Consider the following 12,095-nt stretch of genomic DNA (forward strand, 5'->3'; position numbering starts at 1 on the left):
AAACCCGTTGGCGACTCTCCCCCCTCCCATCTTCTCCCTCTGGTCATGTGCATTTCTTTTCATAGAAGCCGGCGAACGCACGGGGCCATGTCCACTGAGGTAGACAGCTAGTAAGCTAGCTAGTAAGTCCGTAACAGACAGCGATCATAATAAAAACCTTTACAGACAATAGCAAACATCCTGAGGTCACAATAACAAGAAATACAAAGATTAAACTGAGTTTATCCCAGAGATACTTACAAGTGCAACAGCAACAACGCCAGGTCAGCATCGGATTTGCAGGCTTCTGCCGTTTCCTCTTTCTCTGTTCCTCTGACAATGCTTTCCTAGCTTTCTGTTTCTTTTTTGCCGGCTCAGCCATGACGATGGTGTGAAAAACTCCATCGCTACCTTGTTCTTATAGCTAGCCGGTTCCTTTATGCGTGCAGTGCCATGAAGCAATTCGTTACATCGTGAGGGGAGCGAGGGGAGCACCATTCAACCCAAAATAAAAGTCATATAACCATTCCAATGACTCCGAAGCTGTTCAGTTAAGGTAAATTAAGCTAAAAAACAACTGCATAGTTCCCCTTTAATGTAATGTTCGCTTTTTTGATGATGACCTGGCCAAAGTAACAACACAATATCTAGCAAAGTTTTGTTTCCATAATGATTTTGATATTAATATTGCAATATGTAATCTATATTGACTCTTAACTTAAAAGATGGTTGGAATAAGTAAAAATGTATCCAAAACTTTTTACTTTTTTTAAAATTACGACTTTAATTATTGAGTAATGTAAGAAGGACTTTAACTGTCTTGTCAGTCAAATTCACTTTAATGAGTGCATATTGAAACATTACTGTCTGTGACAACAAACTGTGACATTCCTTGACCCCCCCCCCCTCTAAGGAGGTACTCCCAGTAAAAAACAACATAGGAGCCATTGGAATGACAATGTTCAGTATCTTTTGTAAATCTCCCATCTTATATCTTGCCAGTATCCCTGCAATACTGGTGAGTGCCAGAAGACATGCGAATGATCCCCCGTCAGTGGAGAAACATCTTTATGAAATATTGAAATTACAAATGGAGTCTTATAATATATAAGTCCTTCCATAGATTACTGCTGATACCTTTATGACAATTTATACACATGTCTTCTGGAGACTTTGTATCCCCTTGTGTGTGCCCAGCGTCCTCACTTTCCTCAAAAAGACTCTTGATATGATATCAAAACCTTTTGGAATTCCACACAGCCCCTGTTTCTCACCAGATAAACACTCTTTCTATAACAGTAATTTCTAATGGCAGAGACAAAGGGCATCCTTCAGAGAACAGCTAATGGGCAGCAGCACGGCACAAAGACTTAAAGCTGATGCTTTTATCACATGTTGTCTCAGCTCTGGCTCACTGATTGTATGGAAGCCTCTGCCAGGACGCAGCTGAATACATTTTTAACCCTGTCTTAATTGGGTTTTCATGTTATTACCATCTTGAATAAACTAAAATACTTGTGCATTATGCAAGCTGTAAAGACTTCCCGCATTTTGAAGTGACGCACAAGATCTGCAACGCCTGCTCACGAAGCATTAACGGAGCATTGTGTTGTGCTTAAATTCACAAGATTTTTGTCCTAATTATTAAAGTCCCCCTCCTTTTTGTTACATGGATATTTGATATTTACTGTGCAGAATGATGTGAGTGCAGAGTTTGACACTAGACAGCCGTTTTCACATTCATCATCTGAAGTTTCTCTATTAGAGATATGGAGCTGTTTTTTCCCCGATTTGTTTGTTTTATGCACGTGCACGAGGATGCACACAAACCCATGTGGGTGAGGCAATACACACGGTTTCATCATATTTCACTGATTGTGTACAGGGGGCCGTAATGCACGAAAAACAGCAATGCGGCAACAATGACGGGGAAGAAAAAGAAAGCTAGCAAGTCAACATTTAAAAAAATCGGCTTTGCAAATGTTTTACAAGGAAGGAAATGCGTTTGTGATACACACAATGCATTTCGGTGAGAAACACTGAATCTAAACATAACTTCTGTTTGTTTACAAGAAAACTCCAGAGGGCACATTCAAACTGAATTTAACAAGTGAACAAGCAGCATTTCGTGACACGACAGCTAGTTGGAAGCCAATCGTGGTCCAAAATGAGACTGTCCTTCCCTGAAAAACGACGACATAAGTCGTTTGTTCAAGCAGCAATTACGACTTATATTTCCGTTTATAGTGACTCCGCCCTCTAGTGGCCATAGTACATATGACGGGAGCAAAGCAGGACATAAGTTACGAAATATAAGTGTGCCAAATGTCCACATAAAGAGGTAGGTTGGGATGGATGGGTCAAACAAATACAGAACTTTCACCCAAGAGACCAGGGTTTGAGTCCTGTTTGAAATTTTTTTTATTAACTTTATAGAACAAACGACGATATGTCACGTTCTCCGGAAGTAAAGTAGCGTGTTATTTTAAACCTGCCACAATCTTTCCTAAACTTAACTAATAAGTGTTGGTGCCTAAATATAACCAAGTAGTTTTTGTGCCTCAACCTGTGCCGTGTTAGTATTTCCTGCCACCGCTAGGGCCACTAATTTATGAAACGCTCCTGTGAGTCGTATTAAAGGGTAGGAATAAACAACCTAAATAGTCATATGGTTTGGAGGACTTGTTGTCCAAAGTGCAACTTGTGTGGTGGGAGAACCTGAACTGAAGTGCACATAAACTGAAAATGTCTAGTAGGTAAACTTCTTGTTATGGCCCTATGAACCAGAGAGTAATCATTGATGTTAAAATAACTGAAGGAAGGATGGGAGACGCTTGTAACTAAATTACCAGTAGCCTACAATTTATTAATAGTACAAACAGAAAATGTGCAGTAAAGCTCCACATTAGTTGAAAACTGAAACAAAAAAGCGAGCTCGCCACGGTCAGACAGAGGCCGATCTACAAAGAGACAAGACCACAGCATTAGTAAATGGCAAAACAAAGACAAAATTTCAAACAAAACCCAAGTACAAGATAAACACCCTCCTTTTTAGGACAAAGGAGTAAAACCTACCACTGCACGCTTTGGTCAGCACAGCCTGCCGCCAGCCAGCACAACAAAAGGTATGGAGAATAGAGAGGAAAGTGGCGGGGTCTCCTCCCTCATTTATCCCGGGAGCTGAGAAAACACAGGTGTGCTCTGAGTGAACAAAGGTGTGCTCACTCAGCAAACACAGGTGTGCAGCAATTACCAGCCATTAACCTGGACCTCAAACTTAGAGCCTCGTTGGCGCAGTAGGGAGCGCGCCAGCCTCATGATCTTTGAGCCTCACATGGGGCGAATGTTTATTGGGGTGGCTTGTGGCTCGGAGGTAGAGTGCTCGTCCCGTGACCACAAGGTTGACTTTTCAATCCCATGTTCCTCCAGCCACATGTCAAAGTGTCCCTGAGCTAGACACTTAACCCTAAATTGCTCCCCAGATGATGTATGTATAGCTGTCCACTGCTACTACTCCTAGGATTTAACTACATTGTACTGTGTGTATGTGACTATTAAGAATAAAGTATGGGGTTTTTGGACAAGAAAGGGAGGCACACAAAACAGACAAAATACAAATCCCTATGTAGCAAACCCCCCCCCCCCCACTGCACTGTTTACAACACGCAATGGTACATACAAAACAAAACGTGTTCCCTAACCATGAGATATGACGTCAATCACCATCATCATGCGAAGCCTTGGCACAGACCACCTTCAACATGGTAAGGTGAGACGATTGGGTCTTTCTTCTCCGCTCAGGGGCGTGAAAGACAATATGTATCCGACACATTACTTTACACACATATACTAAAAGTATTTAAAGTGCAGCGAGTGCTTAGTAGATTGCAGAATTGCAGTAATTACTTGATTTTTTTGTTTATTTAGTGGGCTGATGGCTCGGTGTCTGAGTCTGGTGGTCTGAGTTTTAGCAGCTCTGTAGCGTCTGCCAGATGGTAACAGTCCAAAGACCATGGTGAGAGGGATCTTCAATTATGTTTTTTTGCTCTGTTGATGTAGCGTGAAGTGGCAAGTTCTTCCAGGGGGGGCAGGGAGCAGCCGGTGATCTTTCCTGCAGTCTTGATGAGCCCTCTAATCTGCAGCAGTGCAGCCCGCATACCACAATGAGATGTAGTATGTAAGATTGCTCTGAATGGTAACCCGGTAGAACGCCACCAGCAGCTTCCTCCCCACATTGTTCCTTCTGAGCACTCTGAGAAAGTAAAGTCTCTGATGTACTCTTTTTAGTGTCATCACTATGTTTGATGACCAGGAGGGGTCATCAGAGACATGGACACCCAGAAATGTAAAAGTCTGCACCCTATCCACATATACGCTGTTGATGCAAAGTGGCCACAGGTCTGTGTTGCCCTTCTTCCGGAAGTCTAACATCATCTCCTTTGTTTTAGTGGTGTTCAGTGTGAGGTTATTCACTGAACACCACTATGACGGTCTCTTGACCACGTCCCTATACGCAGACTCATCTCCACCCGAGATAAGCCCCACGATGGTTGTGTCGTCCACGGATTTGACGATGGTATTGGACGAGTGGGCTGGTGTGCACTCAAAAGGGGGAGTGGCGTCCCCTGAAGACACTTACACCAGCTGTAGCAGGGCTGCCGCCGGCCTTGCCCTTCTCCAGTTCCAACTGACGCATCTTAACAGCAGTGTCAGCCTCTATTCTTTTAAGCTTTAACTCCTTCCGGAACTCACGTTCCTCCTTCTCCCTCTAATTGAAGATGGGCCAACGGCACCTTCAACTCCAGCTCGAGAATGGATTAAACTTTGGCAAAGTAAAGGCTCGCCTCACTATACCAGGAGTTATAGCAGAACCAGACACCCACAACAAGCTGACCCGCTGTACCACCACTCCCAAAAACCAGAAGAGAAGCTCCATCTGAGCTTGGCAAAATTTGAGCAAACACTTGCTGACTAAACCGTCTACAACTGCAGCTTTCAGCTCTTCTTCGAGAAGAGTGGTTGCAACAGAAATGCCATCATGTGCAGCGAGAGCAAACATATCAGACTTTTTACACTTGTTTAGCTGATCCCATGTGGGAGCAGCCAAAAACACATCAGAATCGTCATCGGCCATCTTCAATACAAAGCCGCAACAAATCCAAAACCACAGCCTGCAACACCACTGCGTTCAACGGACCCACATTAGCCAGATGAGGCTAACAAACACTAATAGCCAACTGGCCAACTTAACAGCTAGCCAGGCTAACCCGACCACTGTATTACACCCGTACAATTATGGTAACTCACAACATTACCAGGCAGCTACAAGCAATGGCACCAATGCAGAATGTCACACACACGTCCGGCTTTATAAACAAACTTCCCCAGACCCTACCTAATCCCAACTTTACCTGTATATCTTCTGAGGTGTGCTAGGCTCGGGAGATGCGCTCCCTTCCCCAGAATTATCTCGAAAACAAGAAAGGCAAAATAATAAGTGTGTTCGATGGAATGACGGAAACAGCCCAGCTGATCACTCGCCCTAACCCTTCTGAAGATGCCGTTTTACTGATTGGCAACTAAAACCAGAAAAATTACACCCACACTAATACCCACCACCGCAGCCACCGTAATTGGTTTAACAAAATCAAATCAACAGACAATCCAATAATCTCCCAACTCCTCAGATCCCGGACGAGCCCCCAAATATGTTACAACCCTATACACCAGAGAGTAACCATTGATGTTAAAATAACTGAAGGAAGGATGGGAGACGCTTGTAACTAAATTATCAGTAGCCTACAACTTATTAATAGTACAAACAGAAAATGTGCAGTAAAGCTCCACATTAGTTGAAAAAAATGAAAGAAAATTAGTTAAACAAAAAAGCGAGCTCGCCACGGTCAGACAGAGGCCGATCTACAAAGAGACAAGACCACAGCATTAGTAAATGACAAAGGAAAGACAACATTTTAAACAAAACCCAAGTACAAGATAAACACCATCCTTTTTAGGACAAAGGAGTAAAACCTTCCAACACACGCTGTGGTCAGCACAGCCTGCCGCCAGCCAGCACAACAAAAGGTATGGAGAATAGAGAGGAAAGTGGTGGGGTCTCCTCCCTCATTTATCCCGGGAGCTGACACAGATGTGCTCTGAGTGAACAAAGGTGTGCTCACTCAGCAAACACAGGTGTGCAGCAATTACCAGCCATTAACCTGGAGAAGAGAGGGGAGGCACTCACAACACACACACACACACACACAACAGACAAAATACAAATCCCTACGTAACACTTCTGAAATGTAAAAAATATATGCATATAGGTTTTCTTTAATAACGGAGAAGTACATCGCATCCTATCAATTGTTTAACAAGGTCGTTGTTTTGGTTTTTGGAAGAAGAATCATATCAGACACAAATTGTTATTCCAAGAACAGTATATATTTTGTCTGGAGGGGGTCTCTAACTTTCCATACAACAGCACTGATGGAACTTTCCACATGTCCCATTCTAGGTAAAGGGACGTCATTATTGGCTATCAATCGGCCATCTCCCATCAAAGATACGGTATAATAATGACTGTGGAACATATAACCTCCAGGAGGCTGGATAGTAAATCCTGACGTCCCAGAGCTGCCAACTCATTCCCCTGCTGCAGTCAATATCGGCTGCTCGCATCGTGTCAAAATGTTTCCCCTGGAGCAGCCCAATGAAATGTTCATGCACTACTGCGCACAAGTTTCTCCTTTCTGAAGACAGATTTTCAGTGCCGGGCAGTTTCTAGGATGCTCCATTGAGCCTCTGCCTTTCAAAGTTCATGAGGATGTTAGCTTAGCACTGGTGCTTTTTCAATAAACCAAACGGGTCATTTGAAATCAGCCGTAACAGCTAACCCAGATTACTGCCCTGCTTAAGGTTTACTGCGAGGGAGCACGTGTCTAGTAGATATTAGTAGATAAAATCATCCTTAAAAACTGATTAATTCTGTTTAAATGTGGCAAAATAGTTCCTCCAGGAGACTAGCTGAGAACACAGGGACTAAATTAGCACAGAGGGGTCTGAATGAATGATCAAATTAAACTACAGCAGGTTCATATGCAACTGTACACCCTGCCTTCCGTAAAGAGCTGCATGTGGATGGCTGCCCCACACGGCCTGCTAACACAAACACACACACACACAAACACACACACACACACACACAAACACACAGGGGGGAAATGGGAAGGGACAATAGGCAGTTACTCTACGGTGGTCCTGTCTAGTGTGTCCTTTTTGTTGGGTGAGGATACAGGAGGGACAGGCAGGACAGGCCACACAATAGGAGAGTCCTGCTGGGTTTCCTATAGGTTACTGTGGCACTCACCTGCACAGGTAGAGGAGGGGGATCTGCGGAGGGCCATTTCGCCTCAACTCTGAGTGACTCCAGCTGAGAGGCAGGCCTAGTTTCCTTTGAGTTCCCAGTCAGTCAGTCAGTCAGTGAGTCAGTCAGCCATGCTGGTTTGCTGTCCGCAGCAGGTGAGAACAACAACAGCAACACTCTGACTCAGTGGTGCAATCCTCAGCTCAGCAGAGGCTTAGCTCTGCCTGGATAATATGCTCCTCCAAATGGCTGACTGGCTATAGCAGAAACTCCACAACTCAGCTTATTGTGTACACTCCCTTAATACACTGCACACCGGGGCTTGTGGGTAACAGACTGGCTGGCTGATTGGGTGTTCGGCAAAGCCACACAGAGACGGGCAGAGATTACTGGGCGCTCTAATGTGCATTAATTACTCTGCCTTCTGTTTAGCTTTAGCTGCGAACCTTAAGGGTTCGTCTAAGAGGCATCCCAATGCAAATTCGAGTTATACAATGGGGATTTTCACCCAAGAAAGGGACATAATGACTATTGACATGAGGCACACGTTACTTATGGACTTTAGGTCTTCAGTGACAGGTTGAAGTGCAGCCTCATCAAGATGATAACAAAGTCAGGCTGTTTGCAGCTGAACATTATGGCAGAGAATCAGAATTAATTTCCAAAAAAGATTAAGAAAAACCAATCCTTTATCTCAAAGAGGTTGGACTACCATAAAGGGCTTTTCTCCGGTGTTTCTTATAGCTGAGACACACCAACCAGACGGCCGACCGTAGACAGAAAAGCCAGTCGGAATGATCAGTCGGGTCCCCGAGGTCCCAAAAACTGCCTCGGAACACACTGAGGCGACACCGACTTGAGGAACGTAATACGTCTCCATAGCAGCAGGCGGCGCTACTCTGTACTGTTGCCCAAGAAATGAAAACCGGCAGCTGATTGGACGAACACGTCACATGGGTTTGTTTTCTCCGGAAATTCAAAGCCAGACTGTCATGGCAGCTCGTTCAGAATACGATCTCATATTGTACTAAAATAGTTCACTGAAACATGTTTCTGAAAACATTTTAAGCGAGAAATAGGCCATACAGCTGCTGAATCTGTCTTCATTTCAGCTCAACAAAGGTCAGTTTAAAAGGTTTTCGTCAGATTTTGAGAGACTCTAGTCAGGCTTATTCCGCTCGCCATTTCCGGGTGAGTCCCGACTGCCCTGCCTCCGACTGAACATGTCAAGTCGGCCAAAATGAATGCCGACAGCCCCCCAGACTGACGACGGCACGGGACACACCCACGAGCAGAATCGAAAGTTACTGACTAGAGCTCTCAAAATCTGACGAACGCCTGTTAAACTGCCTTGTGTGTCTCAGGCTCCAATTTAGAAAGCTCTCAGCGCTTGCTAGACTCTTTTCGACTTAAAATGTAATTAAAACAGTGCTATATTGCTTCCAGTCTGTTAAATAATTGCTTTAAATATACTGCAACCGTGACAAAGTAATCCAACACTCAAAAGTCCACTCAATCTTTTTTTTTTTCAGAGCCTTCATCTGCATCGCACTCACTGCAACAACAGCAAATGGAAATGAAAATGGTGAGGGGAGCTCCAATGCAAAAAACAACAACTACTGATGCCAGTTTTGGCCAGTAAAAATGATCAGTTCAGTTTGAAGATTCTGAGTCCAATATTTCGTTGTACATTTACTGCGCAGTACCATGTCAGTGTCCCAGAATAGACCCAATCACAATGTTTTGGGTTAAAAAAAAACTGCGTCCCGTACATACAATTTAACGCCGCTGAGCAAACATGGACGAGAAACTGGATACTCTCATCTCATTCATCTAAAGTGCATGTTTGAAGCTTTTATATTTTAACACTTTCATTAACATTAGGTTACAGACCACAGACTAAAGAAAATGGCACCACCCAAACTAGCAGTCAGTCCGACTGGTGGTGAGATGTTGCTGTTCCTAACACTAGATTTGGTTTATTAAAGACGCTAGCAAAGCAGCACAGTACAGAACATAAGCACGGCAGAAATGGCAGATAGTTCGGATCTACGTGTTTAACAACATATCTTACAACATATCAGCTAGGGCTGAAAATGACAACAGAAATAAACAAGTGTGCCGATTGCACATATCTCTGCAATTCAAATCAACGGCCATTTCTGTACCTGGAAGGGATTTTTGCATTAGTGCGGATGACACACAAATTTATATAACCTTATCGCCAGGGGACTATAGTCCAATACAACAACTGACTAAGTGCATTGAACAAATTAACGACTGGATGTGCCAGAATTTTCTTAAATTAAATGATGAAAAAACTGAGGTGGTTGTTTTTGGAGCAAAAGAGGAACGATTAAAAGTCAGCACTCAGCTTCAAACGACAATGTTAAAAACAACAGACAAAGCCAGAAATCTTGGTGTAGTCATGGACTCAGACCTGAATTTTAAAAGCCACATTAAGACAATTACAAAGTCAGCCTATTACCACCTTAAAAATATATCAAGGGTTAAAGGACTTATGTCTCAGCAGGATTTGGAAAAACTAGGCCATGCCTTTATCTTCAGTAGACTGGACTACTGCAACCGTGTCTTTACAGGTCTCCCTAAAAAAATCAATCAGACAGCTGCAGCTGATTCAGAACGCTGCTGCCCGAGTTCTCACTAAAACCAAGAAAGTGGATCACATCACTCCAGTTCTGAAGTCTCTACACTGGCTTCCAGTGCCTCAAAGAATTGATTACAAAATACTTTTGCTGGTTTATAAATCACTAAACGGTTTAGGGCCAAAATACATTTCTGATCTGCAACTACACTATGACCCACCCAGACCTCTCAGGTGGTCTGGAACAGGTCTACTTGTTGTCCCCAGAGTCAGAACTAAACAGGGGGAAGCAGCATTCAGTTTTTATGCTCCACATATCTGGAACAAACTCTCAGAAAACTGCAGGTCTGCCGCAACTCTCAAGTTCTTTTAAATCAAACCTAAAGACCTATCTTTTTGATGTTGCCTTTCTTTAAATAACTGTTCATTTGTTATACTGAAGTTGCATTGATGACACTGTATGACATTCTATAACTGCTCTTTAATGTTTAATTTCTTATACTGCACTGTAACTTTTCACGTATTTTATCTCTCAGTTCTTATACTGCACTGTCAATTTTAATTGCTCTTTAATGTTTTATGTAAAGCACTTTGAATTGCCCTGTTGCTGAAATGTGCTATACAAATAAAGCTGCCTTGCAATGTCACGGGGATTCGGTCTATTAAAGGTAACCTGTGGAGTTTTTGACCACCGGTGGCACTATGGAGCAAAGTTTTGTCATGTCCTTGTTATGTCTAAATCATGTGCTCTACTAGCACATACATGAGGATACATATGTGTGCACAAAAGCACACACGTGACACAATACACATTTCTGCTTTGTCATATTATCTGGCTGATCGACAAAGGCACCAAGAAACGTAGCAACACACTGCGGGAAAGAACAGGGCTGCTAGCTAGCACATAGAGTTGCAAAGTGTGGAGTGGTTACAGGTTACAGTAAAAGTGTTTTTCACAATTCTGTGTTCCCGTTTAAAATAGTCTTAAAACAATATCCTTAATTTTACTTAACACAGACACCCAGGACTCTCACAGTTAATGATATCTGGGCTCGGAAGATCATATTGGTTTTAGGTTCTGACCAGCAGTTTTAAAGTGGACATATTACGCTTTTCCGTGTTTTCTGACATACAGTGCCTTGCGAAAGTATTCGGCCCCCTTGAACTTTTCGACCTTTTGCCACATTTCAGTCCTCAAACATAAAGATATAAAACTGTAATTTTTTGTGAAGAATCAACAACAAGTGGGACACAATCATGAAGTGGAACGAAATTTATTGGATATTTCAAACCTTTTAAACAAATAAAAAACTGAAATATTGGGCGTGCAAAATTATTCAGCCCCCTTAAGTTAATACTTTGTAGCGCCACCTTTTGCTGCAATTACAGCTGTAAGTCGCTTGGGGTATGTCTCTATCAGTTTTGCACATCGAGAGACTGACATTTTTGCCCATTCCTCCTTGCAAAACAGCTCGAGCTCAGTGAGGTTGGATGGAGAGCGTTTGTGAACAGCAGTTTTCAGTTCTTTCCACAGATTCTCGATTGGATTCAGGTCTGGACTTTGACTTGGCCATTCTAACACCTGGATATGTTTATTTGTGAACCATTCCATTGTAGATTTTGCTTTATGTTTTGGATCATTGTCTTGTTGGAAGACAAATCTCCGTCCCAGTCTCAGGTCTTTTGCAGACTCCATCAGGTTTTCTTCCAGAATGGTCCTGTATTTGGCTCCATCCATCTTCCCATCAATTTTAACCATCTTCCCTGTCCCTGCTGAAGAAAAGCAGGCCCAAACCATGATGCTGCCACCACCATGTTTGACAGTGGGGATGGTTTGTTCAGGGTGATGAGCTGTGTTGCTTTTACGCCAAACATAACGTTTTGCATTGTTGCCAAAAAGTTTGATTTTGGTTTCATCTGACCACAGCACCTTCTTCCACATGTTTGGTGTGTCTCCCAGGTGGCTTTTGGCAAACTTTAAACGACACTTTTTATGGATATCTTTAAAAAATGGCTTTCTTCTTGCCACTCTTCCATAAAGGCCAGATTTGTGCAGTATACGACTGATTGTTGTCCTATGGACAGAGTCTCCCACCTCAGCTGTAGATCTCTGCAGTTCATCCAGAGTGATCATGGGCCTCTTGG

At 43.1% G+C, this 12,095-nt stretch overlaps 1 protein-coding gene across 2 annotated transcripts in view; it reads right to left on the reverse strand.

Annotated features, from left to right (window-relative positions):
* ano2b (anoctamin 2b) overlaps positions 1-7,759 on the reverse strand; it is an 83,063-nt gene extending 75,304 nt beyond the window's left edge. The window contains exon 1 of one of the 2 annotated variants that reach the window (XM_039792489.1): positions 7,349-7,759. In XM_039792489.1, the coding sequence (XP_039648423.1) occupies positions 7,349-7,385 (37 nt within the window). In that variant the 5' untranslated portion in view covers positions 7,386-7,759. The remainder of the gene's footprint in view (positions 1-7,348) is intronic. The other variant, XM_039792490.1, reaches the window with a different exon arrangement.
* Positions 7,760-12,095: the final 4,336 nt, after the last annotated feature.

Source organism: Perca fluviatilis, chromosome 23 (assembly GCF_010015445.1).
Source record: "Perca fluviatilis chromosome 23, GENO_Pfluv_1.0, whole genome shotgun sequence".
NCBI lineage: Eukaryota > Metazoa > Chordata > Actinopteri > Perciformes > Percidae > Perca > Perca fluviatilis.